We start from the raw sequence: 25377 nt of genomic DNA on the forward strand, positions 1-25377 counted from the left end.
TAACAGAATATCATATGATCAAAATTGAAATATAACCCCTATCATCCTGGATACTTGGGATTCGGTATGTTGTCAAATCGTTTGACAGAATACACGTCGCATTTCAGTAATGGTGGTGACTGTAACGAACTGGTGTTGTTACCATTTTTGGATGCCTTACACCTGCGGCATCCACTAGGCATCCATGCCTACATGTATCTAGCTCATCTCAGCTTCCTTCTTTTTCTTCTCCTCAAGCTATTACTTTTCGTCGAACCGCTACTACTTCATTGCATCGTATGATACGCCGTACGTTGATCTGTGAGTATCTGAATATCCTCACAGTGACTGCTGTGAATACGAGTGTGGAAAACTTATTGCACACTTCACGTCTCGTGACAGATCAATGGTTTTTCTTGCGTTTGCGACATATAGAAAAGTATAGTAGATAAATGCCCTCGGTATTTGTGGCAATTCAAATTCCATTATCAGAATGGTATTTAAGCTTTCCACTGTTATGTAAGACTCATAAGGTTATTCGCGGCCGTAATTGCCGTCAATGGGAAGGCTGGCTTCCACATACTACCACCAAAATACCTTGGCGGTATGGCTTACATATTCACACTAGATTCCAAAGCCCTTCAATAAGCCACAAGCTTAACCTTTTGGTCTGAGAATGAGGTCTATAACCAGTCTTGTACAAAAAAAGCAGAAGGAGTAGGTTGTAGGTTGCCAAAGTACATCATTCTTCTAGGTGTGCAGAAGAAAGGGAGTCATAACTTAGTATCGTTGCATCAATACTTGCGAGTTGTTTAGGATGATAAATTTGAATTATAACATATATAGCACTTCGAGTGTTGATTTTTTTTTGTTTTACTGCATCTCCTTCTCGATCTTCATCAGATTACCGACACCGGTGGTCAAAATTATCACGACCGTAACCTGTGTTTGGCCGCTTTCTGCCACTATGAAGTCCTTTGGTTACATACTATCTGCGGGCTTGCTGTCACTTGCCTCGAGCACAGAGGCTTACAGTCCCGATCGGCCGAACGATCTTGACTTCACCGAAGCTCAGGCCGAGGCCCATAATTGTGGCTCGGTTTGCCAGCAAAACCTACGGCAATATGAAGCATTAGACCGTCAGGTGTTTGGAAATATTCCCTTCGACTATGAATTCTACGAAACTGCGGCCAATTTCAGCAACTCACGGCCCGGTGACATGCTGAAACTTCGGCAACAAAATGCATCTGCGTATGACATTCCCCCTGGGACTTCATTGTGGACTATGCAATACACATCTGTCGGAGTTGGTGGGGAGAATGTACCGGCGACTGCTTTCATTGCCCTTCCCTATACGAAAGTTCCAGAGCACAGAACCCCCCCCCCTAGTCGCATATGCCCATGGAACCATTGGAGTTGTCTCTGCCTGCGCTGCGTCCTCATCCTTCAACGGATATGATTATCACAGCTGGCAGCTCCTCACAGGTCCCGGGTATGCTGTGGTCGCTACGGACTACGCTGGCCTGGGAAACAACTATACTTCTCACAAGTACGGAAATCCACTACTCAACTCCGAGGACGCCTACTTCTCGGTGGTTGCTGCTCGCAAGGCCTTTCCGGGAGTTTTCACCGATAAATGGGCCGCTGTTGGTCATTCGCAAGGCGCTGGAACTGTTTGGGGACTGAGCGAGAACCCCCGTGTCGTTACCAAAGAGAGCGGCGATTACGTAGGGGGTGTTTCAATCGCCCCTAGCTCCAGATTGAACGACATTCTCACAGCTGTGCCGCTTAATGTGGGATGGGGCTTTGGTAATTTGGTCGTGAATATCTTTCAGGCCTTGAAATTCCCGATCCAGCCGGTCGTCTTAACCCCGGAAGCCCTAGCTCGTTATCCCCTTATGTATGAGCTTCAGCTTTGCGACACCTCTCAAGCTGAATTGAATGCAGACCTTCCAAACCATGGCATTGTGGACTTTACGCCTTCCATTACTCAGCACAATCATGAAGCTTATATCGCATTTCAAAACAAATACGGCGCAGCTACTGGGAGAAAAGGGTACAAGGAGCTTCTCGTCATTCAGGCGATCGATGATGAGGTTATAAATGTTAATGCTACAAAGGCTGCGTACGAAGATGCATGCAAAGTAGGCAATATCGTTCACCTGAGTTTATATCCGGGCCTTGATCATGATTCTTCAATCGCAGCATCAGCTCCGGAATGGCTAGAGTGGCTCGATAACAAGTTTGCGGGTGTGGCAACTCGGGACTCTCACAGATGTGTCATGGAGACGAGGAGTGTTTTGGTTGATCCTTTGTGATGATGCAATCTGAAGATCTGTTGCTGGAAAATTGCTCTTAAATTCCAGCCCTCTTATCATCTACGTTTGTTTTGCTTTATCCGTGGTCCGCCGAATGTGCTCTATGCTTAATCTGTCAGAATTAATAGTATACTTGATTTTAACTTTTTTTCAAAATGAAAGCTACCTTCCGGAAACTACGAAATACTTCTTATTCTGTTTCGCTTTCTCTAATAATAGGCACTTTACTGTCTATGGTTCTTGAATCTGGTCTTGGATTATCTCTGTTCCAATCCTTTGTCATTCTGATCCATTAACATAGTACTATCTTATCAAACTCGAATAATTTCACCTTGGCCAGAAACCTGCCGTATCATCTTATGCTGGTAATTACCATGTAAATCAAACAATGGCATTATTCCATTTTTCCACACCGGTGCCCTATATCTTCGAGTTTTCGATGTAGTCACGATGATGGTTACAAGACCCAAGAGCCACACCAGAGCTGGAAGAACAATCCACTGCCAGCGCACAGATACGTAGGTCATGTTGCTCATCGCCTTGCCCACAGCCTGGGTGTTATTTGTAGAAGATGATAATGCTGTCACCCCATCATCGCGGAAGGTTTTTGTCATCGCCTGGGCCATATTTTTCATAGCACATTCAAGCTTCTGGACCGTGTCATACGGGCAGTCGATGATATCAGCATGTGCTACAGCTTGGACGGCATCAACCGTAGCGTATATGGCTTCCGAATTTGTCTCGTACTGAGGACCCCATGGATCGACAAATACCTTTCCGTCTAGAAGAAATTTGTAGAAAGCTCTCATAGAGTCAGATGCCGAGTAGCCGATCTCTAGGCTCTGGTTGTTTTGCATCCCCATTTCCGGACCCCATGGAGGTTTGAAGGAAAAGTAGCCCGTCTTTTGATCGATGACCAAACTGTCTATATCTTCCCAAACCCCAAGTGTCTCTTCGTGATACACACCACTAGTCACGCTTGCACGAAAGCTACGAGCGACTGGGTAAATAATGCACTCGATTGCCTGCCATTTGGTCTTTCTTGAATATGAATGGTTTTTCGAGGAAACCAACGAATCAGGACCAATCATCTGGATAGGACCCATTATGGCCTCAAGCGATGAATTTGTATAAACCAATGGCAGGCCTGAACCAATAACGATGGGTGTGGAGAAAGGCTCAACAAGACTAAAGTTAGCTGTCATATTCGAATATGAGATTTGAAGCGGCAGATTCATCGAACAGGTCTCTGTCATTCCTTCTCCTTCCATATTAGTGTTGTTTCCCACTTTGCATGAATGCTTCAACCGATCTGTTACATTTGTACAGTTTGAAGTCCCACTGAATAGCAATCATTGGATCCCAAGTACAATTTCCTGTACTGCAGGTGTATTTAGGGGTCGACCATGGTTTCGTCGGATCGGTATTGAATAAAGAGTTGTATACGTTGGCCTTCATTGCCGTATCAACGTATGTCACTGTTTAGAACCTTGTCAGCAACGGAACAAAAAAAAGCCCCAAGACTCGATAAAAGCATACTATGATGTGATGGTACGCCATAGTTATCGTATCGATCGCCCCTCGCCGTAAGAGCGGTTTCCGAGCCATCAACAACAAGCTTAGGATAATAGCGTATCAAATTCTGCATGAAAGGGTCGAAGGCGATGGCGAGTACGACTGCTAGACTGGCTGAGGCTGCAAAATGTCTAAACACTTAGTTAGTTGAAGATCTGAAAAGTATGATCAACCCAGCTCACCTTGCACGCAAACTCCATATTAATCGCAGACTACCCCATATTCCCCGACTGGCTGAGTCAAAATCTTGGAGATCCGATATTGGTCGGCGCTTTTGCGCAAACCATACCCATTTCAATTGTCCTAGGCCCTCACTGATGCAGAAAATAACACAAGCCTTTGATAGCGTGCTGAGCCAGGAGATCACTGAATTGAGCGAGACGCGATCCCAGTTCGGCTGGGGCTGGTGATTATAGTGGGCTAATATCCCAATAATAGCGATCAAAAGAGCGGTCGATAGGATAAATGCCAAAAATTCCCAAGCGAATAAACTCCATATCGGGTTACCTGATCTATGTACGAGCCCATCGTCTTCTCCGTCTCTGATATCTGTGTCATACTCTTGTTCGTTCGCGACGAGTGGTTTGTTTGCGGGGTCTGTATGCGGCTCCGGCCTCTCAGTAGGTGACCACGCGGGCTCATTCTTAGTAGACGAGTCACTCAATTCTGCAGCCATTCCAGAGAGTGTCTTGGTTTACAGTATGACGCGAAGGACAGGATAGAGCTCGCGTATTTCCTATAAATCTGTCAAAGTCCATTTGTGGGAACCTAGGAGTACATTTAAGTGCATTGACTTGAGCCCCCTCTCATGGGGCTGAAAAGGGTCCAAGCAGAGGCGCCCAATGCCACCGTTGAAGGGTCTAGCCGTCTCTCTTAGCGTGCTGCATCTCGGGATAGAGGCTAACTCGGGGCGCCCCCTGTAGGTTTCCGTATCAAGCAGCGACTTTCTTACCCACTAAACGATGATGATTGGCGAAAACAGCCAAAAGGGTCAGATGAAGCGCTCGAACTGCATAATTTTGGTGTGTACTACTATGCCGATCTCTGGGGAGGGTTTGGCCCCGGCATGAGGCTAACTGACCAGGTGGATATTGCTTTTTCCATGTTAGCCCCGGGAGAGGATTTCCATTTGAGTACAGCTTCTGGCCAGTTGTATATTGGAGCCGCATTAGTGTGCATTAGCGCTTGACTTTGTAATTTTACAATATCAAACAGCTGAATTCTCATACAAACAGGGGTGACGGTGAGGGGAAATATTGACAGGGTATTTATAATACGACGTGAGAATTGCGATCTCAACCAGGGCTACCCTACCGCATCCTCGCTCGCGTCGAGAATAGCATTGCTCCAGCCAATTAACCAACCCAACAACCTTGAAAACCACAGACCTCTCGCTGCCCCGCAGAAAAACATACATACAGCCTTGCCAGTCATCTCATCTGAGCCGAGTCCATCAACAGAAACACCTCCCTGCTGGGACTGTTCCCCGCAGGAGGGTTCCAATATACTGGCCAGAGTGTGTAATTTGTCCATGCCACCGGGATAAGAGATAATTTAGCGTTTGTCAGGAATTACCATTTGAGAGTCAGTCAGTATAGAGTTATTGTACTGTGTGAAAGCTCAAGTGGTCGACATGTGACACATAATTCTCGGTGGGTTTATTTACAGTGCCTCAAATCAAATTCTCACTTAACCAAAACAGGTAGGTATGGAATGGCAACTGCGAGCTGGGTGCTTAATCTGTACTAAAAAAAACTTTGAATATCTTTATCCATTCATCTACTAGTACCCAAGGAGCAATCCGGGAGCGTTCAATTTACCATCATCGAGTGCTGTGGTGTAGGTAGTTGATTGGTTGTTCTAGAACAACTTTAATCATGTAGCGGGCTTGGAAAGTCTGCAACAACAAAACCATTTCATTCTATGTATGTCCAAGTCTATTCTATGACGCCGCCATCATAACCCAGGAATTTGAAATCATGTCTATAAAAATCATCATCATAACTGTCCATTCCATTCCATGCATACCGTTCATCGATAATCATAAACCATATCATACCCAGTTTCCAATCGTTAGCGTACCGTAACTAACCCCGTCAAACCCAAACTAGCCAAAGATAGATAGATAACATGGCATATCCAGAACGAACAGAAGAGAAAAGAAGAAGAGAGAAAAAAAAAACCGAAGAATGAAAAAACAGACAACAAAAGCAAAAGAAATAGCCAGACTATAACCAGGAACATGTGTATATACCCAATCTGCGAGTGATCAAGATAGACAAAGTCTCGCAGATGGAATGATAGTATGTGATGTGATAAGTGGCACCGAGAAAAGAAAGGAGATGGGCAAGAAAAGCAAGGTCAGGACAAGACAGTCCAGCCTGGCCTGGTCTAACGCTTCCCAGCCTGCGCAAAGACCAACTGCCAAATCTCCAGCCACTGCTGCTGCTTATACGACAAAGGTCGATGAGGATTGCGGAAGGTAGAAGCAAGAAGATCGCGCAGCCGATTATTGAGAATCTTCAACGCAAGCATAGACTTCCAGTCGCGCACACTGAACCGAATGCGATTGGCATCGATCGAGATAACGCCAGAGTACATTTTGAACTCGGCGTCACCGCACAGCAAAGCGATCGCGAAGTCGTCCACGGCGCTCGCATCGTGTGCGTTTAGGTTTCGGTTCCGCGCTTGCATGATGTGGTAGTAGGATAGCCATTTTATCGAGTGGTCGGCGTGCTTGTTCATGGATGTTGGGTGTAAGGAGACGGTTTGGTTGTTTGTCACGTTGCGCCAGCCTTTGCCTTCGCGAGTGAGGAGTTTTGGGTAGAAGCTCCAGGCGACGACGGAGTTTACAACGGTATCGTTGGCGCTGTTTAGGTCGTGTTCTTCTGGGATCGTGAAGAATTGGCGTTGGCGGCCGCCGGATCGGGCCCTGTAACGAGAGTTCTGTTAGCTTGTATGGTCTTGCCTGAAATTTGGAAGCATTGGTATGCAGGGAGAAGAAGATTTACCGGTTCAGAGCGGTCTTCTGTGCGCCGTCCAGGTTTAATAGACCCGTATCCGCGATTGATACGACTAGCTGCATCTTGACATCTTCGATGCTTTGCAGCGTCTGCGGGTTGAGGAAGTTTTTGCGGCAGAAGCTAAACTCGCTGGTACCGGGTGTGCTTCTTGCGAGCTTCCAGCAGCAGTAGGCGTTGTAGATAGTCAAGAGATCCGAGTCGCCTGGGACAGTTTAGCATGAAGTCAAAAACGGAGGGGATTTGAGGGTACTGACCTCTTTGGAACGACGCGCGTGCTGCATCACGCTGGGTGTTTGAGCCCATTGAGTTGACGAATGGCGACTTGGAGGACAGAATGGCCGCAATACTAACTGCCGCATCGAGACATTTGAAAAATGCACCGTGGATAATTAGCTTACCTAGAAATACATCCAAGGGGAGCTTCGCCAGTTGTGAGCCTAAAGGCGTCAAACCCTCGTTGCTGGTGAGAGCTTTGACCTCCTTGAGGGAGTCGATGGCACGTCGAATATTCTTTGAAGATGGCGGGTCCAGGGCTTCGAGCAGTGTTGGCTCCACTTCACCCAGTTTGCAGATCTTGACTCGCAGTACTAAGTCTTGCAACGACAGTCGGAGCATTTCTGGCGTTTGTTGTCCAGCGAGCTGATAAATGTTAGTATATTCTATAGCAACGCACTGGGGGGGTAATCCACGTACCAATTTATCATGACGGTGTTTGGTGAAAAGGTGGAAACAAATGCCGTTCTGGACACGACCAGCTCGTCCACGTCTCTGTTTGGCGTTGGCTCGGGAGATGAATGACTCAACGAGTCGCGAAAGTTGTCTCCTTTCGTCGAATCTGATTGACATAATTAGCAGTCCGTAAAGATGCATCGAAGTTTGAAACATACCGCATGGTCTTTTCGGTTCCTACGTCGACAACTGCTGTGATGTCGGGAATAGTGATACCTAGAGGAGTCAGAACTGCTTCTTACTAGTTTCCATCGATGTCACATACCCGTCTCTGCAATGTTGGTAGCAATGACAATTTTCCTGAAGCCCTCGGGAGGTATGTTGAAGGCCTTTTCTTGATCTTCACTGGCGATAGAGGAGTGCAAGGCATGGACAATCCATCCCTTTTGGAAAGTTGGCTCCGCTAAGACCTCATCATTCAGGCGACGAATCTCAGCCAAGCCAGGCATGAACACCAAGATTGCCTTGCTGTAATGCTCCATCTCCGGCGCGGTAGCAATCTTCAACAGAAGCCTTTTGATAAGTTGATAATCAATTCGGTATTCATCGAAATTGACGATAGTCTCGCGAGTTTGCTTGGAGTAACCCTCGAGACTTGCTTGAAGCCCTCCTGTGTTGTCTCCGGTGTTGTCTGAAATCTCGTCTGGGTCGTCGTCGAGCACGGTGTTTTTCTCGTCTTCGGACAGGCGATAGCCAGTCATCTCTACTGCATCTTCGAGATACTTTATTTCAACAGGGAATGTTCGACCAGGGATGTTCAGCACCGGAACACCGCCTAGATAGGTGGAGAAGCGCTGTGCTTCGAGCGTGGCAGACATGAGAATAAGTTTCAAGTCGGGACGCTTCAACATCAGCCTGCGGAGAACAACAAGTAGGAAATCACTATCAATAGTGCGTTCGTGGACCTCATCCAAGACAACGTGGGTGATGTCCTGGAAGTCATCTGGCCGCTCCAACATTCGCACGACAACACCAGTAGTTCTAGGTTCAGTTAGCCAACTGGGCACAAAAGGTATGGACAAAAACGAAGCCACTTACGCATATACTAGACGTGTCGTCGAACTGATCTTACTTTCCAACCTTACCGCAAAGCCGACAAGAGATCGGGTAGTTCCAACGTCGTTTTTGCTTTCTCCGAGCTCTTCGCTAACTCGTCTTGCCAGTGAGATTGCCGAAATACGGCGAGGTTCCGTCACATACACTTTGCAGGGACGGCCTTGGAGCATCTCATGCTCTAGAATGTATGACGGAATCTGCGTACTCTTTCCACTTCCGGTCTCACTGCAGATGATGAGGACGCGATGAGTTTCCAGGGTATCGAGGATTTCATCTTTGAAATGCCAAATGGGAAGATTCATTCTGCCTTGCATCATCCGATGGAATGAAGGAGTTGACGATTTCGCTGCCCATGCTTCAGGCAGTTGATCATCATGACCAAGGTAGCCAACATCTCTAGTGGGTCCTCTCATAGGACTGCCCGGCTTGCTGCCAACCCCGTTTCGCTTTCGGAAATTGTCCAGAAGTACGACATCATCCTCAAAGGTACTTTGATTCTCCTGAACCAGGCGCTTGAGATCTCTTACCACCTCCTTGTCAATCTCATCCTCCTGTGTCTTCTTAAGACTGGAAAACTCTGTCCAAAGGTCTCTCCAGACGGCGGGAAGTCGCAAGAACGCTTTGCCTTCTTTCGAGTTCTGCGGGAAGATGATGAAGAGAGCAAGTGATGATACATATCCCTCAGCCTGCTGTGGATTTGGTGTCGCGAGTGCATCCATGGATACAAAAGTAGCAAAGGCATTGGACTTGTGAGTGATTGATTCCACCGCCAACGAGAAAGGCACCTCTTGGGGCTTTGACCATCGCACCTCCACGGCCTTCCTATTTTGATGACTTGAGGTTGAGATATCTTGGAAGACGACTTTGCATGCAGAGTCCCTTGCCTTGCAAGTCTCCTCGAGAATACGCCGAGGGCTAAGACCGGAAAACTTTCCAAAGTCCCGAATAGTGACAGCAGCAACATTCGAGGGCGTTGGCAGACCCAGGATTGAACCGTTCTCAGGCTCATCTTGGAACATATCCCCGAGAAGTCCGTCATCCATCTCCTCTAATGAGGGGACGGTCAGATTGGGGTCCTCCTCCACAGCCGCCGCTTCTTGCTGTTTCTTGCGGTCGGATGCCTGACGCAGAAACGTAGCATCTTTTCGGAGCTCTTCCAGTTTGTCTTTCCAGATGTACTCAGCCTCTCGGCGTTCAAAGAGGACGTCTCGTTCAATTTTTGCGATCTTCCGTTGCATCTTCGCCGCCTCTGGGTCGTCTGACTGACCGGATGCAGCAATGCCACGGCTCTTCTTGCCCTTACCTGGGCGATCGAATAGGTCTGGTTGAAGTGTGTAGAGTCGTGTTTGAAGATCCAGCCACTCTGGGACCATTGAATCGGGATCAATCGAGCTATCCGAGTCGTAAGAAATGGGAGGCGCAATCTTGGCAGATTTCCAGTCATCCTTTGGTTTATCCTGTTTGTTCTGGCTCTTTGGAGTCGAAGACCGCGATGGCTCCGATTCTGAGTGATTATCAGCAACATGGTTGGCAGAAATATTTATATCGACGTTCAACCCTACCAATCATCCATGAAGTAACACTATCCGCATCCTTCTGGGGCCTTGTGCCGGCGGTTTGAGTATATGAAGGAAGCTCCTTCTTTTCACTATGCATGGCCAACCACTCTAGCGACTCGTCCAAGTTCCATACCGCCTCACGACTGGCGCTTGCCGGAGCACCAGCAAAGTATTGAAGAATATGTTTCAATGCCTCCTCTGTTCGGTTTTCGGGGAAGCCAAGCTTCAGAAGCGTTTCTTTCAAGGTCCAAAGTCTGGTGTATAGATCCTCCTCCGACCCCGCTTGCTTTGCGCTCGCGCCTCGGGCACCGGATGTAAGATATTCATGTTCCTCCCCATCGGCCAATTCCAGGATTCTATCCTGAACCTCGACCGGAAGCCATTCGAGAAGGGTCAATGTCGCCGCTTGTTGTCGAAAGACCCGCTTCTCGGTATCAAGCTTAGTGACCTGACGCGCCGCATCACTTTTGCACCTGGCAGAAAATTTATCGACTATAATTTGTAGTTCAGATTCCTCCAGATGTTTTTCTAGTTCTTCAGGGGAGAGGTTTTTTAATGAGGCATCGGCTGGTGTTGCGCCGTCGGCGGTACTAGTTGTAGGTAGACGGTCTTCGGTTGCGGGTGTGGCCTGCGATTCACTTGGCGGCGTCGGGGTTGCTACTCTGGGGGTCGAGGAAGGAGTCTCGGTAGTCTCTGGTTTGGGTTTCGAAGGTACTGAGACAGTGGCAAAGCCACGAGCTGGGTTGGAGGCGGGCTTCTTCTTCTTTTTGTTGTTCGGAGGCATTGTAGGAGGGATGAGGGGGGGTCTTTGGGACGAGCACCAACAAATATTGAATTAGCAAATATATCATAAAATGGAAGGGGTAATTGAAGAGTGATCAATCATGAGGACTCACAGGAAGAAGGTGGGAGAGGAGGAAGAGGAAGAAGAAGAAAGAGAAGAGAAGTGATGAAGATGAAGATGGAGTGGAAGAGGAAAGGGCACCTCCCCACACAAAATTCTTATGACAGCATTCCAGCGATCCCAGCCCACCTTCCACTTCCACTTCCACTTTCTCACATCTTCCTCACTCACCTCCCTCCCCCTCCAACCTCCCCTCCTCCTCCCCCCCTGTATTGACCTTCCCCATAATGGATCCAATTCCATGGGATCAGGTCAAGACTGGGGACCTGGATGTCTTGCGGGTCGCACTCTTCTCGAGTTCGACCTCGCGCAGGCTCCGGGCCCTTCAAGAACTTCGCGACAAGGGTATGTTTGACCTGGAGCTGGCCTCTTCTAGTAAAGGCAGAATACTGATCTATCTGACCTATAGGGACCGATATACCTGAGGAATTCCACCAAGATCTCCTCGCCCTACTCTTCCAAACCTATCCCCTCTACATTGATCGACCATCCCGACATGGAGTTCAACAATGCATCCGCACTCTTCTCCGAACCCCGAATGCCGCGGAATCCGTCAAATACCTCACTCAGCAATTAAAGGTGGAGGCCGTCAAGCCCGGTCTGGCCTCATCCTCCGCATTTGTTCTGCTGGAATGGTGCTCCATTCTCTTGCAGCAAGTGAGCGAGGATCAGGCCACGCCGTTATCGATTGTGCTGGATCTGATCATTGTGGATGCCAAGGCGCTGGAGAATTGCTTTGCGCACACACCCAAGCTCCCAGTGAAGCAATCGGCTCTCCGGGTCACCAGACGTGCTCTCCGGGCAGTATTCTCGTCCCCGGCCTTTGGTGAAGAGGCCATCCGCCAGTCGGTCAGCCAATTGACGACGGACTCGGTCGCCGGAAACAAGAATGCGCTCTTCTTAGGCGTCATCTCTGGGGTATGCGCACGTCTCTCCCGCCAGGAAACCTGTCTTGGAGGAGTCCAAGAAGGCCATTCTGGATTACTATGTCAAGGAGATCCTCAGCTCAAAAACTGTGGTGCCCGCCCACGTCGCCGAGGGAATGTCAGATTTCTTTACCTCGTTTGTGACATCCGAGGATGTGGTCACCGAATTGGTGCCTCCAATGGAGAAATCTATGCTGCGAGCACCAGAGGTGGTTTTGACTGGTGTCATTGCACCTTGGTGTACTGCTCTGCCGGAGGAGATTGACCTCTCCGAGGTGGTTCAGGCTCGCCTTTCAAAACACCTTCTAGCCAGTATGAAGTCGAATAACCCGGCCATCCGACAAGGGGCCGCTGACTCCTTCGCATCTTTGCTTTCACGATGCAAGAACGACGCCCTGGTCCTAAAGATCTCGAGTGAAATCGTCGGTCCTTTGAAATCGCAAAAGCTCGCCGCCCCTGAGCACCGAGTTGCGTACGCTCAAACGGTTGGCGCAATCCCATTCTCGGTTGATGTCTCGAGAGAGATTGTTCATGGCTTCGGCCCGCTCTTCAGCAGAGAGTCAAACGAAACTGCGCTTGAGGAGGAACTCAAGGCTTTCAGCAAGCACCTCGTTTTCCTGATTCAATCAACGGTCAAGGTCAGCGATGACATTATTAATGCTATGGTTAAAGGTATCTCCGACAAGCGAATCCCCTTTAGAAAGCTTTGGCAGCTTAATATCGGTGAGGTGCTCTGGAAGGCCGATGTCTCCTCCCTGAAGAGCTCCGAGGTCGAGCAGCTCGTCTTCAAATTGCTCGCAAAGATGAAGGACCTGTTCAGCGAGGTCGCCTCTAACCCCCTACCCTCGGCCCAGAGCGGTGCACTGTCATCGGCATATATCTTCTTGGCTCTCTTCCACCGAATTTCAGAAATCGAAGGATCAGAAAAGTCCACTTGGGAAGAAAAGGTTTCACAGGCCATGACCATGGGATCAAAACCTTCATTCCTTCTCAACCCGAAGGCCTATTCGAAGGTGACAACACAGGCAGAGATGCAATGGCTCGTCCGGTCTCTGGCTGCTGTTGCCTCAAGCCCCAAGTTCACTGATTCTGAAGATGCGGCCAAGACTGCCTGGGGACAGACCTTTATTTTCGCCATCACCGTCCCAACGATGCCCACAAACCTCCGTGACAATGCGGTGGAAACATTGTCCAGTGTTCATGTGAAGGATGTGGCATCCATCGGGCGCGTTGTAGTCGACGCAATCTGGGCTTGGATCCTCTCTTCGCGTCTCCAGGAGAAGGAATCCGCCGCTGTTTTTGCTGGTCCTGGCAGTGAGCGTCAGCTCCACCAAGTTTTGAAGGCCTTGTGTCCCGCGTCGGCTATCAAGGATGGCTTGGAGAATGTTTCTGATCTCGAGAACCAGCTGATCAAGATGCTGATTCTCAGTCGGCCAGAGATGGTACCAAATGCCTCCTGGATTGGTCTATGCCTCAAGACAGGTATTGATCCCGGAGACTTGGTTCGTAGCCACCAGACAGAGTGCATCGAGCAATTAGTCCATGTCAACGCCGACCCCGTTCAGTCAATCGTGCCTGATGTGAATCCTGCTGTTTGGGGTGCTGCGGCTGACCTGGCCTTTGTGGCCCCGGAGGTCATGATTCCTCGTCTCGTTGGTCAAATTCAAGAAGATCTGAACGGTGATCGCCTTTCCAAGTTCACCGCGACAGATGCCGCCATTGCTCGTACCCCCGAGGGAACTGCCTTTATCGATGTTCTGAGCAGCAAGTCCAAGCAGCCTGCCTTCGACAAAAATACCAAAGACTATGACACTCTCAAATGGGAAGAGGAGCTTCGGGCACAGCTCGCGGAGAAGAATGGTCAGAAGCAAAAGAAGCTTACCCCCGAGGAGCAATCTAAGGTCAAGGCACAGCTGGCGAAGGAAGCCGGCATCCGCAAAGAGGTGCTTGAAGAAGTCAAGCGCATTGAGCGAGGCGCTGGGCTTATCCACGGCTTGGCAACCGGTCCCGCCAACGATGCCGAGGGCTGGATCAACAGTGCTGTCGGATGCCTTCTTTCTCTTTCCCGCGCTGGAGCTGGCTTGTTCGTCGGTGATATTGTTTCTCGAACATATGTCACTTGTTCTAATGAGCTAACATCGCGCCTGGGCAACCTTCGTTCTTTTGTGGGTGTTGCGACCCTGCGAGCCATTGGGAAGACCAACCTCCCCCCGTCCATGGAATTGGAGAATTTGGGAGAGCTCGTCACTAGAATCCTTTACAAGCTGCGATTTACGTCTGAGCAGCGCCCTCTGGATATACCATCTATTGCCTACATCCTGCCTCTTCTTTCTTTGGTTTTGAGCCAAAATGGAATCGAGGAAGTCAAGGGAGAACAAGAAGGCGAGCAAGTCCTGCTTGCCCTCGACATTCTGTCCTTCCACACGAGTGCCTTCGCCGACACTCGTATGCCCCGAAATGAAGTTCTTCAGCAGCTGCTTACTGCTATGCAAAGATATACTCAGCACTATAAACTGATCAAGGATATCTTATTTAACTTCTGCCGCTGCATCTCTCCCAACATCAGCAGCGAAGAATTGCAGACTCTTCTAGAGGGCACCATTGTTACCGATTCATCAGTTAGAGGCTCCGTTCTCCAGGTTATCGAGGATGAGATCGACTTGACTGACCTTGACTTCTCGGAACACATCTGGCTTGGCTGCCACGATCATGTGGAGGAGAATGTCGAGATCGCGGAAACAATCTGGGAAGATAATGCTTTGGAAGTCGACGACTCCTCCTTTGCCAAGATTATGAAGTACTTGGATTCCAAGGATTCTCAACTCCGGGGTGCGGCTGCCCGTGCTCTGGCTCATGCCATTGAATTCGACAAGGAGAAGTTTGCCAGTATCGTTTCTGAACTCGAAGCCAAATACTCCGATGATATCAAACCTAAGGCACCCGAAAAGGATGCATATGGTATGCCAAAGAAGGTGGAAAACGCGGATAACTGGGAAAGCCGGAGCGGTATCGCACTTGCGTTCAATGCGATGACCAGCCTCTTCGACGGCGACCAGATTATCGATTTCTTGCAATTCCTGATCGAACGAGGCCCACTTATCGACAAGAACTCCTCCGTTCGTGCCCAGATGGCAGAGAGTGGTAAATCGATCATCGCCCAGCGAGGCCAGCAAAAGGTTGAGGATCTCATGAAGCTCCTCGAAACAGTGCTGGAAACTTCCGACAAGGCTACTCAAACTTCCGATCTTCTCAACGAGGCGGTTGTTGTTCTCTATGGATCATTGGCAAGACATTTGAAAGCCGATGACCCTCGCTTGCAAACAGTCCTCAAGAAGCTTCTTGCGACTCTTCCTACTCCCTCGGAATCCGTGCAGTCTGCTGTTTCTGAGTGTCTGCCTCCCCTTATCCGACTATCGGGACCTAATACATCGGAATACGTCAAGGAAATGCTTGACCAGCTGCTCAATGTCAAGAGCTATGCCACCCAACGTGGTGCCGCGTACGGCCTAGCTGGTATTGTGAGTGGCAAGGGTATCTCAACTCTGCGGGAATTCCGCATCATGAGCTTGCTCACGGATGCACTTGATGACAAGAAAGAGCCTCACCGGCGCCAGGGTGCCGTCTTGGCATATGAACTTCTCGCCACCGTTCTGGCACGTACCTTCGAGCCCTATGTCATCCAAATCGTTCCGCAATTGCTTGCTGGTTTCGGTGATATGAGCATTGACGTCCGTGACTCTTGTCTGGATGCTTCGAAGGCTTGCTTCCAAAACCTCAGTTCGTATGGTGTGAAGAAGATTCTGCCTACTCTTTTGGACGGCTTGGACGATACCCAGTGGCGCAGTCAGAAGGGAGCTTGCGAGCTCCTGGGTGCCATGGCTTATCTTGATCCGCAACAATTGGCCGCTAGTCTACCTGATATCATCCCTCCGCTTACTATTGTTCTCAATGATACCCACAAGGAGGTTCGCAATGCTGCCAACCGCAGTCTCAAGCGTTTCGGCGAGGTTATCAGCAACCCCGAGGTCAAGAGCCTGGTCAACGTCCTCCTGAAGGCTCTTAGCGACCCAACCAAGTATACTGACGAGGCTCTGGATGCCCTGATCAAGGTGTCGTTTGTTCACTACTTGGACGCGCCCTCGCTGGCTCTTGTGGTCCGCATTCTGGAGCGTGGCCTAGGCGATCGTTCCGCTACCAAGCGCAAGTCTGCCCAGATCATTGGCAGCTTGGCGCATCTTACTGAGCGTAAGGATCTCACTGCGCATTTGCCAATCATCATCGCTGGTCTCAACCTGGCCATTGTCGACCCTGTCCCTACTACCCGGGCCACCGCCTCCAAGGCTATGGGTTCGCTTATCGAGAAGCTTGGAGAGGATGCTCTGCCGGATCTCATTCCCAACCTCATGAACACTCTCAAGTCGGATACCGGCGCTGGCGACAGACTTGGATCTGCTCAAGCTCTTGCCGAGGTGCTTGCCGGTCTGGGTACCACCAGACTCGAGGAGACTCTGCCAACTATCCTGCAAAACGTTTCCAGCTCCAAGGCCGCTGTTCGCGAGGGCTTCATGACTCTCTTCATTTTCTTGCCCGCTTGCTTCGGAAACAGCTTCGCCAACTATCTCAGCAAGATCATTCCTCCTATCCTTTCTGGTTTGGCTGACGACATTGAGTCCATTCGTGAGACCTCTCTGCGTGCTGGCCGTCTGCTCGTCAAGAACTTCGCTACGAAGGCCATCGATCTTTTGCTTCCCGAGTTGGAGCGTGGTCTTGCCGACGACAGCTACCGCATTCGTCTCAGTTCCGTCGAGCTGGTTGGAGATCTTCTCTTCAGTCTTACTGGTGTTACTGGAAAGGCTGAAGCCGACGAGGAGGAAGAGGAAGCCCAGCAGGCTGGACAGTCTTTGCTCGAGGTCCTCGGAGAAGAGCGCAGAGACAAGGTTCTTTCGGCCCTGTTCATCTGCCGCTGCGATACCTCGGGCATGGTCAAGAGTGCTGCCATGGCCGTATGGAAGGCTCTGGTTGCCTCTCCGAAGACCCTCAAGGATATGCTGCCGACTCTGGCTCAGCTTATCATTCGCCGCCTTGGATCCTCCAACATGGAGCAGAAGGTCATTGCCAGCAACGCCCTTGGCGATCTTATCAAGAAGGCTGGCGAGTCTGTGCTCTCCACCTTGCTGCCCTTGCTCGAGGATGGTCTGCAAACCTCCCCCGATGTGGACGTCAAGCAGGGTATCTGTATCGCCTTGCGTGAGCTTATCACCTCTGCCACTCCAGAGGGTCTTGAGGACTACGAGAAGGTTCTTATCTCTACTGTCCGTGTCGCTCTGGTCGATCACGATGAGGATGTGCGGGAGGCTGCTGCCGAAGCCTTCGACGCCCTCCAACAGATCCTGGGCAAGAAGGCTGTCGACCAGGTTCTGCCTTACCTCCTCCACCTGCTCCGCAACGACGAAGATGCCGAGCAAGCACTGTCTGCCCTCTTGACCCTTCTGACAGAGCAGACCCGTGCCAACATCATCCTCCCCAACCTCATTCCTACTCTCCTCACGCCGCCCATCTCCGCTTTCAACGCCAGAGCCCTGGCATCCCTGGCCGAGGTTGCTGGTTCCGCCATGACGAGGAGATTGCCAAGTATCCTCAACTCTCTTATGGACGGTATCATCCAGACCACCGACGATGAGCTTCGATCGGAGCTCGAGAATGCTTTCGATACTGTGTTGGTCTCTGTGGATGAGTTCGACGGTCTTAATGTGGCCATGAACGTAATGATCACCCTCATGAAGCATGATGACCACCGCCGCCGTGCCAAGGCTGCTCTTCACCTCACCAAGTTCTTCTCGGAAGCCGATCTCGACTTCTCGCGTTACTACCAGGATCTTATCCGCATCCTGCTCATTTCTTTCGACGACCGAGACAAGGATGTTGTCAAGGCTGCGTGGACCGCTCTCAGCGGTCTCACCTCCAGCATGCGCAAGGAAGAGATGGAGGTACTGGTCATCCCCACTCGCCAGATGCTCAAGCAGGTTGGTGTCCCTGGTGCGGACTTGGCTGGCTTCAGTCTGCCAAAGGGTATTATGGCTATCTTGCCCATCTTTTTGCAAGGTCTTCTCAACGGAAGTGTCGATCAGCGTACTCAATCTGCTCTCGCCATGTCTGATATCATTGATCGCACGGGCTCGAACTCTCTCAAGCCTTTCGTCACCCAGATCACTGGTCCTCTCATTCGTGTCGTATCTGAGCGTTCGGTTGACATCAAGTGTAAGTTCCACAAGCCCCACTAGATACTAAGAACGATACTAATTACGGATATAGGTGCCATTTTCTACACTCTCAACAAGCTCCTGGAGAAGATCCCGTTGGCTGTCAAGCCCTTCTTGCCTCAGCTCCAGCGTACCTTTGCTCGTGGTCTGGCGGACACTTCTAGCGAAACTCTGCGCAACCGTGCCGCGAAGGGTCTTGGTATCCTGATCACACTGACTCCCAGGGTTGATCCGCTTATTGCCGAGCTTATTGCCGGTTCGAAGACCTCTGATCTCGGCGTGAAGAATGCTATGATGAAGGCCCTTCAAGAGGTGGTTGGCAAGGCCGGTGGTAGCATGAGCGAGGCATTCGCGGACTTCCATTCTCGGACTCATCGATGATGACTCCAGCGACCAGAATGGTGAGTCCGATATCAGTCAAGCAGTTCCATTTCGCAAATCACTAACATTTATCACCAGACTCTGTTGCCATTACCAACGCACGACTGCTCGGCCTACTCGTCAAGGTCCTTCCGGCCGCAGCTGCAGTCCCTGTCATTAAGTAAGTTCACCCCAGAACAGCTCTCCTTTGAGACCTTACTTACAATGCATAATAGGAACCGCGTTCTCAGTGGCCAATTCTCGCACGCTTCTGTTCTTGGTCTGAACGCTCTTTTGGCCGAGTCGCCCGATACCATGATTGAGCACTTCGCCGAAGAGACACCCTCGATCATCTGCCAGGGAATTGCACACAAGGATGTGAGTACCAAATCAGCCCGATCACCCACCGCGATTCTTGAGCCTTGAAACTAACTTCCTATAGCCTTTCATTTCCGACAACAGCGTTCTCGCTGCTGGTAAATTTCTTCTCACGGAAGATGGAAACCACAGCTTCGAGACACACAAGACTATCTTCGAAGCTCTGGCACCCGTTATCCCACCTGGCAGCCCATCCGATACCCGTCGTTTGACGCTGGTTGTCATCCGGACTGTGAGCCGCCTCCACCCCGAGCTGACCCGCCCTCACCTGGCCCTCCTCGCGCCCCCAATCTTCGCCAGCGTGCGCGACCTGGTCATTCCCGTGAAGCTTGCCGCGGAAGCGGCATTCCTATCTATCTTCTCCGTGGTGGAGTCCGATAGCGAGATCTTCGACAAGTACATGGCGGGTCCTGGTGCTTCGCTGCCACCTGGACCGAAGCGCAGCATGGCCGAGTACTTCAAGCGCATTGGTATGCGTCTTGCCAGTCAAGCGCGTGAGCGCCGCACCGCTGAAGGTGGAGAGGGTGGACTAGGACTGTCGAATGATGAAGTGGATGATGAGAAGGAATTGTGGAGTATTGGCAAGGTGGACCTGGGGGAGGATGGATTTGGAGATGAGTGATTGACGATCGATTGAGCACTGGCATCTCAAGGTTGCATCTACGTGTCTGTATAGATATACCCTTGGGCCTACATATTTTTCTTCTTTTATCGTACAAAAGTTTCAAGAGTTTATGACATGTTGATGAATTGATTGTTCGTGAGTACTTGTACTAGTAGTAGACGGGATGAAAAAGGGTGGTAAGTTGAAGCGAGAGAACATGGCATATTAAGTTGTGCATGAAGTATGTATTCATCGGCCAGACTTCACACTTCAGTTATCCTGGCATTATACTAAAGTCAGGTATACTACTCGGCGTGGAGTACTAGTTTACTTCGCCTTCCCAAAAAGGTTACATTTTATATCATGTGATCTTGGCAGACTTCTCCAGTCACGTGCTTCGTAGATCTTTAGACACCAGCATCATGAATGGTACTTGCACGATTTCACCAGGAGGAAGCCAGAAGAAAAAGAAACTTTGCAGTCTACCTTAGACTTAATCTATTCATTTTATCGTTCCCAACCTATTTATCCCCAAGCAAATCACCAAAGCACAGCCATCTTGAAATGGATTACCCGATCGGGCCCTAGGGCTAGGGGTGCAGCCCTAATGTGGATTTCGCTTACGGCAGATTAGCTAATCCGATTGTGCCCCAAACTCCTCACCGTCTGGAATTCCACGTTTGAGCGCTACGAACATCATCCGCCAAAGACCGTCGATACGCCGACATCAAGATGTGAGTGCCACCTCCTACGGTCGTTTCCTGAGAATACCCGACATTCGATTTCATCACCCCCCTCGTCCCTCGTCGAAATCAACCCCCCGCGGTGGAAGAATGGAAACGATCCCATGATATTGTGTGTGTGCAAAGGCTGACCTCGACTTTTTCCTTCTCTCCAGGGTCAACCTTCGCACCCAGAAGCGCCTCGCCGCCTCCGTGGTCGGCTGCGGCAAGCGCAAGATTTGGCTCGACCCCAATGAGATGACCGAGATCTCCAACGCCAACTCCCGCCAGACCGTCCGCAAGCTCGTCAGCGATGGCCTTATCATCCGCAAGCCCGTCACCATGCACTCCCGCTCCCGCGCCCGTGAGCTGAACGAGGCCCGCCGTATCGGTCGTCACCGCGGTCTGGGTAAGCGTAAGGGTACCAAGGACGCCCGTATGCCCAGGTATGCAACAATTTCTCGAATCACCCGTTGCTCCCCGGGTACCACTACCCCTCCCATCCATGGAAGGGAGAGGGGAAGACAAACCCGGTGGACAATACAAGTTGGAGGAATCACTGGTTGCTAACAGATTTCGCCCCTCTACAGCCAAGTCCTCTGGATGCGCCGCATGCGTGTTCTCCGTCGTCTCCTCGTCCGTTACCGTGCCGCTGGCAAGATCGACAAGCACCTGTACCACGAGCTCTACCACCTGAGCAAGGGTAACACCTTCAAGCACAAGCGTGCCCTTGTCGAGCACGTAAGTCATTCCGCATGAATACCGTTCCCCGCCAACACACCCACGCCAACACACATTTCCCCTCTCCCACTGGGAATCCGATCCATCGTACCCCACGATACACTAGAAAGAAACAAGACTGACTCGCTCTCTTTCTACACTACAGATCCAGAAGGCTAAGGCTGAGCGCGCCCGTGAGCGTGTCCTCAAGGAGGAGATGGACGCCAAGCGTGCCAAGAACAAGGCTCTCCGTGAGCGCCGTGCCGAGCGCGTTGAGGCTAAGCGCAACGCCCTGGCCGCTGAGGAGTAAATTTTTTTCTCACAATAACCAAAATATCTTTTTGCGAATTGTTTGAAAAAAGGCAAGGCTCTTGTTCGGCGAAGCGGAAATCTAAAGGGGGAAAATGAAGGGTTGTTGTGCTTAAAAAAAGCGGTTATTCGAATCTTCTGGGGGTTTTCTTCATTATTTTCCGGGATTTTCCAAAAGGCAAACGGCCAGCTATGGCTTGGAGCGTGCTCTACTAGCTGGCTGTTTTCTTTTCTCTCTTACCCCCCAAATCATTCACCCACACTACCCAAATCGAAATGAATCCATGGAAATTCCTACTAAGGTCGGGCCAAGCTGCTTTTTTTAATTCCTTCAACAAACTTCTTCCTCTCGTCGAGGTCGACGGGGGGGATGTGATGATGACGTGATACTCAAACCATAGGACCCTTTTTTTATCTTGTTGATAACGAGAACTTGAAGGCGAAAGGAAATTCTTTTTTTCAAAAAACAAAAAAACACTAAAAAAACCCTTTCCTTTCTTTGGCGTATCGTTAACCTTTCGTCGACTGGTCTACCCCGGACCTTGCGGTCATGCCCAGCTCTCGATATCGTAGAAGAGATCGTAGATTCCGCCTGCAGTGGATGAAGTATGTTTAAGGTCTGGGGTAATCTGATCTCGCATAAAATTATGCCAAGGCTGATCTACATGGTATCTACATTGTCAAGAATTTGGATTGGCAACTATATATTGAGGCTCTTCACATACTACAGTGCCAGTACCAGTAGTACATAGTAGTAGTATCACCTGCCCAGGTGGGCATCCATCTCATGCAAGATCTCATACTAGGGACTTATGCATTCCCACGGGTATCATTGGTATCATTTTCTACGTTGAACTCACGTGAAGCCCCGGGGTAGATTCTCTGCCATATGTGGCAGTGTATACTTGGGTACTAATATTTTCTCTCGAGTTATCATTTAATGAGTATTCATGGATTAACTGGCAGTGGTACTAGTATTTAGTACTCTAAATCCATAGGAAAGTCATGTCATGTAGGAGGTAGGACCACTTAGGTAGTATGAAGTGCCCCGATATATATGTCCACAAATCCGACTTATGACCCGAGTCGTACTTAGACTCACTCAACACGCCCACCATCAGCGACCAGTAACCTTTGAAACACCTGTGAACTACTACTAGTCAAAGATACGATATATCCTTCAAGTTGAACACCTTGGCCGAGTGATAGCAAGATTCAAGTTCATAGATAACCAAGCCAGTGATGTCAGATCCACAACCTAAAATCGAGAGAAAGCACGGACCATTCCAAGATTTTTCATATAGCCATTGACAACACCACCCTTAATATGCACCTGAACATGTCTACTAATTGAGGTAAAGGGAAAAAAAAGTCCGAGTATAAAGCTGAAACACTTTGGATGCGCTTTAAGGTTCCACGGTTTACAGGGGATGAGAGCCCTGCGGTTGGGTAAGTTTCGGCCCGCGCATAACCCGTACACTCAGGAATGCAGGCAAGTGCGCCATGGCGTTGGATAGTACATAATACCACTAGTAATTGGAATAATTAAAAGATCAAAATCAGAATTAAATTGTGCAATCCTATTACACAAAATTGAATCCTCTCCGACTCCGACTAAAATGCGTAGACATCAAATGCGGACCCACCGTGATGCAACGCGCAAAGTATTTCAGAAAAAATCAAATGTTGACAATGGTAAAACGTAGAGAGTACGGAAGGGGGTATTTGGAAAAAATCGCTTGAGACCGCCGCCGCCGAGTGGAACAAGAAAAGGAAAGAGATTGGAAGTAAGTGTAAGAGGGAGTCAACTTCGCGACCAGACACGCCATGCGACCATCAAAGAAGGCGCGGACGCAGTGAATGGAACGGCGAATAGAGAGGCTGTCCATCATCACCCTCCAGAAATCGTCACGGTGCCCCTTGTCACGGTGCCATCCACTAGTATCGTCCGCCCCATGGAGAATTCGGGAATTCAGTTGGTGGGTGCGGGTGCTGAAGCCCCGGCTCTGGATATTCCCAGGATGCCGCGCTTGCTGGGGGTGGGAGTTGAGTATCAAATTCGGGTCCCTTCGAGGCTGCGCTTGGTGGGAATTCCAGATCGAACGGGTTGCTGCGGATACTGGCGCGCCTCTTAGGTGTAGCGAGGTGCTTGGTGCCAGGAGTCTTATATCTGACTTCAGGAAGTGTGGTCGTACTTTCACCACTGGGATAGTACGTATCTGTGGCACCCATTCCATCTCGGCACCCATGGGCGAGATTCCTGACATTAGAAATTTCAGCCGCTCGATCACGATTAGCTTCCACACTTCCACCGTGATGATAGGTGGCATTTGTATCGGGGAGGGTAAATTCGCCATTGTGATAGAACTCGAGAGACTCCAGTCTATCCTCCCACGACTGGCGTGAATAGATCGACGCACTGCGTGATGGAGGTGAAACCTCAATTGTGGGCCTTCTGCTCGACGAAGCCCAGGGTGCCCCGATCGAGTGTTCATTCTGGGTGTAGCTGTCCAGCGCGAGCTTTTTGTTCGCAGCGGATAACCCATAGTTGGGCCCAGTTCCCGTGCCTGAAAGCTTTCGTGCCGGAGCAGAGAAAGACTCCGAAGTTGTGGTCGCACCTGCGTATTGGATTGGCCACGAAGGCTGCGGGTTGTGGCCATCAAGGAAGGCGCGGCCAGAGTTATCGGAGTCACTTCGCAGCAGCGTCTGTCGACTGTGTAGACGTCGATGCAGGCTGTTCCGTCGTCTACGACGCACGAACAGGATGCATGCCAATATGGCAAGGAGTGAAACAGCCATTCCGCCCACAACACAGCCGACGATCGTGCCCACCGTGTGAGACGCCTTTCTGTAGTTGTCATCTGAAGATCCGCCGGAATGACCACCCACTGGAGAGGAAGAAGTTGCCGTTGTGACAAATGTTGGAGTCGAGAGTGTAGAGGAAGATTGGGTGCTGGTGCCTTCTAGGCCACTCGTGACCATTTGAAGTCCCGGGTCACTGCGAGACACCGGGCTTTGCGACAGCGAATGAGTGGTCATTGCTGCGCCGGCACTTGCTGAGCTTGGCCGAATTGAGGTTGGTGTGATGGGGACCAGTGGCATCGGATGTGCTTCGCTGGTGTGAGGATTGGGATCTGTCAATCCCACCAGTGATGGTCCGGCCTGCGACTCTGAACTGGGGGAGATACTAGTATCAGTGGTCCATGATGGGACTGAGGAGGTGAGAGAAATCGGAGAAAATGTTTGTTGTGTGGTACCCAGTTGGGTTTCGGACTGGGTGTTCTCTGCCCAGGGTGTCTCTGGGAGATGAGTTTGCGAAAGAGTGCTGAACGTAACCGAGACCGATTGAACCGTATCCAAGTTTGTGGTTGTGACCAACTGGGAGGTCACGAATTGTGTAACAGGGTCATTAGAGATGGTGGTTTGTTCGGTGTAGGTCAAGACTGGGTGGATCGTCTCGGTCAGAAAAGAGGTAAAGGCGACCAGGCTCGCTGCAGTCGAGGTGCCCAGCTGGGCGACAGTGAATTCCGCGATGGAAGTAGTTGACGGAAGTGAATAGTCATTCAACATGTCGAGATAGCCCGTAGGCCAAGGATGAGAGAAGAGATCAATGGAAATCGAAATCGACTTTGGGATAGAAGTAGTCAAAGAGTCGAAAGGTGGTCGAGATGGAAGCAAGTGAGGCTAAGCAAGCGTTTGTTGTTTGTATGGGGAACAACGGAAGGAGCTACCCAGGTAGTCAACAAAGTGCAAACCCCCACACTTGCCACACTTTCACTTTGTTTCTACAACAAAGACGTTGATCTACCACGAGAATCACCATAATCACGACCAGGAGCAGGATTTGAAGAGGTTTACTTGGAGATGCAGAAGGGGCCGAAAAAGAATTCCGTAAAGTTTTCTAGAGATGGGGATACTTTATACGGAGCAGGGGTCATGGCAACTCAGGGTATCA

At 50.0% G+C, this 25377-nt stretch overlaps 6 protein-coding genes across 6 annotated transcripts; 3 read left to right on the plus strand and 3 right to left on the minus strand.

Annotated features, from left to right (window-relative positions):
• Positions 1 to 946: 946 nt before the first annotated feature.
• Positions 947 to 2297, plus strand: N7509_009498 (alpha/beta hydrolase family protein; the record flags this gene model as incomplete). Its single annotated transcript, XM_056634135.1, has 2 exons — positions 947 to 1300; positions 1347 to 2297. The coding sequence occupies 2 exons, from the start codon at positions 947 to 949 to the stop codon at positions 2295 to 2297; spliced, it is 1305 nt and encodes a 434-aa protein (XP_056484755.1).
• Positions 2298 to 2608: 311 nt separating this feature from the next.
• Positions 2609 to 4548, minus strand: N7509_009499 (DUF3176 domain-containing protein; the record flags this gene model as incomplete). Its single annotated transcript, XM_056634136.1, has 4 exons — positions 2609 to 3485; positions 3625 to 3775; positions 3837 to 4003; positions 4055 to 4548. The coding sequence occupies 4 exons, from the start codon at positions 4546 to 4548 to the stop codon at positions 2609 to 2611; spliced, it is 1689 nt and encodes a 562-aa protein (XP_056484756.1).
• Positions 4549 to 6263: 1715 nt separating this feature from the next.
• On the minus strand, positions 6264 to 11023 carry N7509_009500 (putative ATP dependent RNA helicase; the record flags this gene model as incomplete). The annotated part of the gene is made up of 8 exons (XM_056634137.1): positions 6264 to 6804; positions 6884 to 7097; positions 7150 to 7534; positions 7589 to 7730; positions 7783 to 7840; positions 7890 to 8605; positions 8663 to 10184; positions 10243 to 11023. The coding sequence occupies 8 exons, from the start codon at positions 11021 to 11023 to the stop codon at positions 6264 to 6266; spliced, it is 4359 nt and encodes a 1452-aa protein (XP_056484757.1).
• Positions 11024 to 11370: 347 nt separating this feature from the next.
• N7509_009501 (putative translational activator) lies at positions 11371 to 19689 on the plus strand (the record flags this gene model as incomplete). Its single annotated transcript, XM_056634138.1, has 7 exons — positions 11371 to 11488; positions 11553 to 11992; positions 12048 to 18327; positions 18382 to 18660; positions 18789 to 18870; positions 18926 to 19067; positions 19132 to 19689. 7 exons carry the CDS (start codon positions 11371 to 11373, stop codon positions 19687 to 19689), a joined length of 7899 nt encoding a protein of 2632 aa, XP_056484758.1.
• A 404-nt stretch (positions 19690 to 20093) lies between these two features.
• Positions 20094 to 21423, plus strand: N7509_009502 (60S ribosomal protein eL19; the record flags this gene model as incomplete). The annotated part of the gene is made up of 5 exons (XM_056634139.1): positions 20094 to 20151; positions 20357 to 20405; positions 20570 to 20839; positions 20984 to 21134; positions 21280 to 21423. The coding sequence occupies 5 exons, from the start codon at positions 20094 to 20096 to the stop codon at positions 21421 to 21423; spliced, it is 672 nt and encodes a 223-aa protein (XP_056484759.1).
• Positions 21424 to 23360: 1937 nt separating this feature from the next.
• Positions 23361 to 24992, minus strand: N7509_009503 (uncharacterized protein; the record flags this gene model as incomplete). The annotated part of the gene is made up of 1 exon (XM_056634140.1): positions 23361 to 24992. The coding sequence occupies one exon, from the start codon at positions 24990 to 24992 to the stop codon at positions 23361 to 23363; it is 1632 nt and encodes a 543-aa protein (XP_056484760.1).
• Between the last annotated feature and the right edge of the window lie 385 nt (positions 24993 to 25377).

Source organism: Penicillium cosmopolitanum, assembly GCF_028827165.1.
Source record: "Penicillium cosmopolitanum strain IBT 29677 chromosome Unknown utg000009l:1.0-9042332.0:1.0-9050551.0, whole genome shotgun sequence".
NCBI classification, from domain to species: Eukaryota; Fungi; Ascomycota; class Eurotiomycetes; order Eurotiales; family Aspergillaceae; genus Penicillium; species Penicillium cosmopolitanum.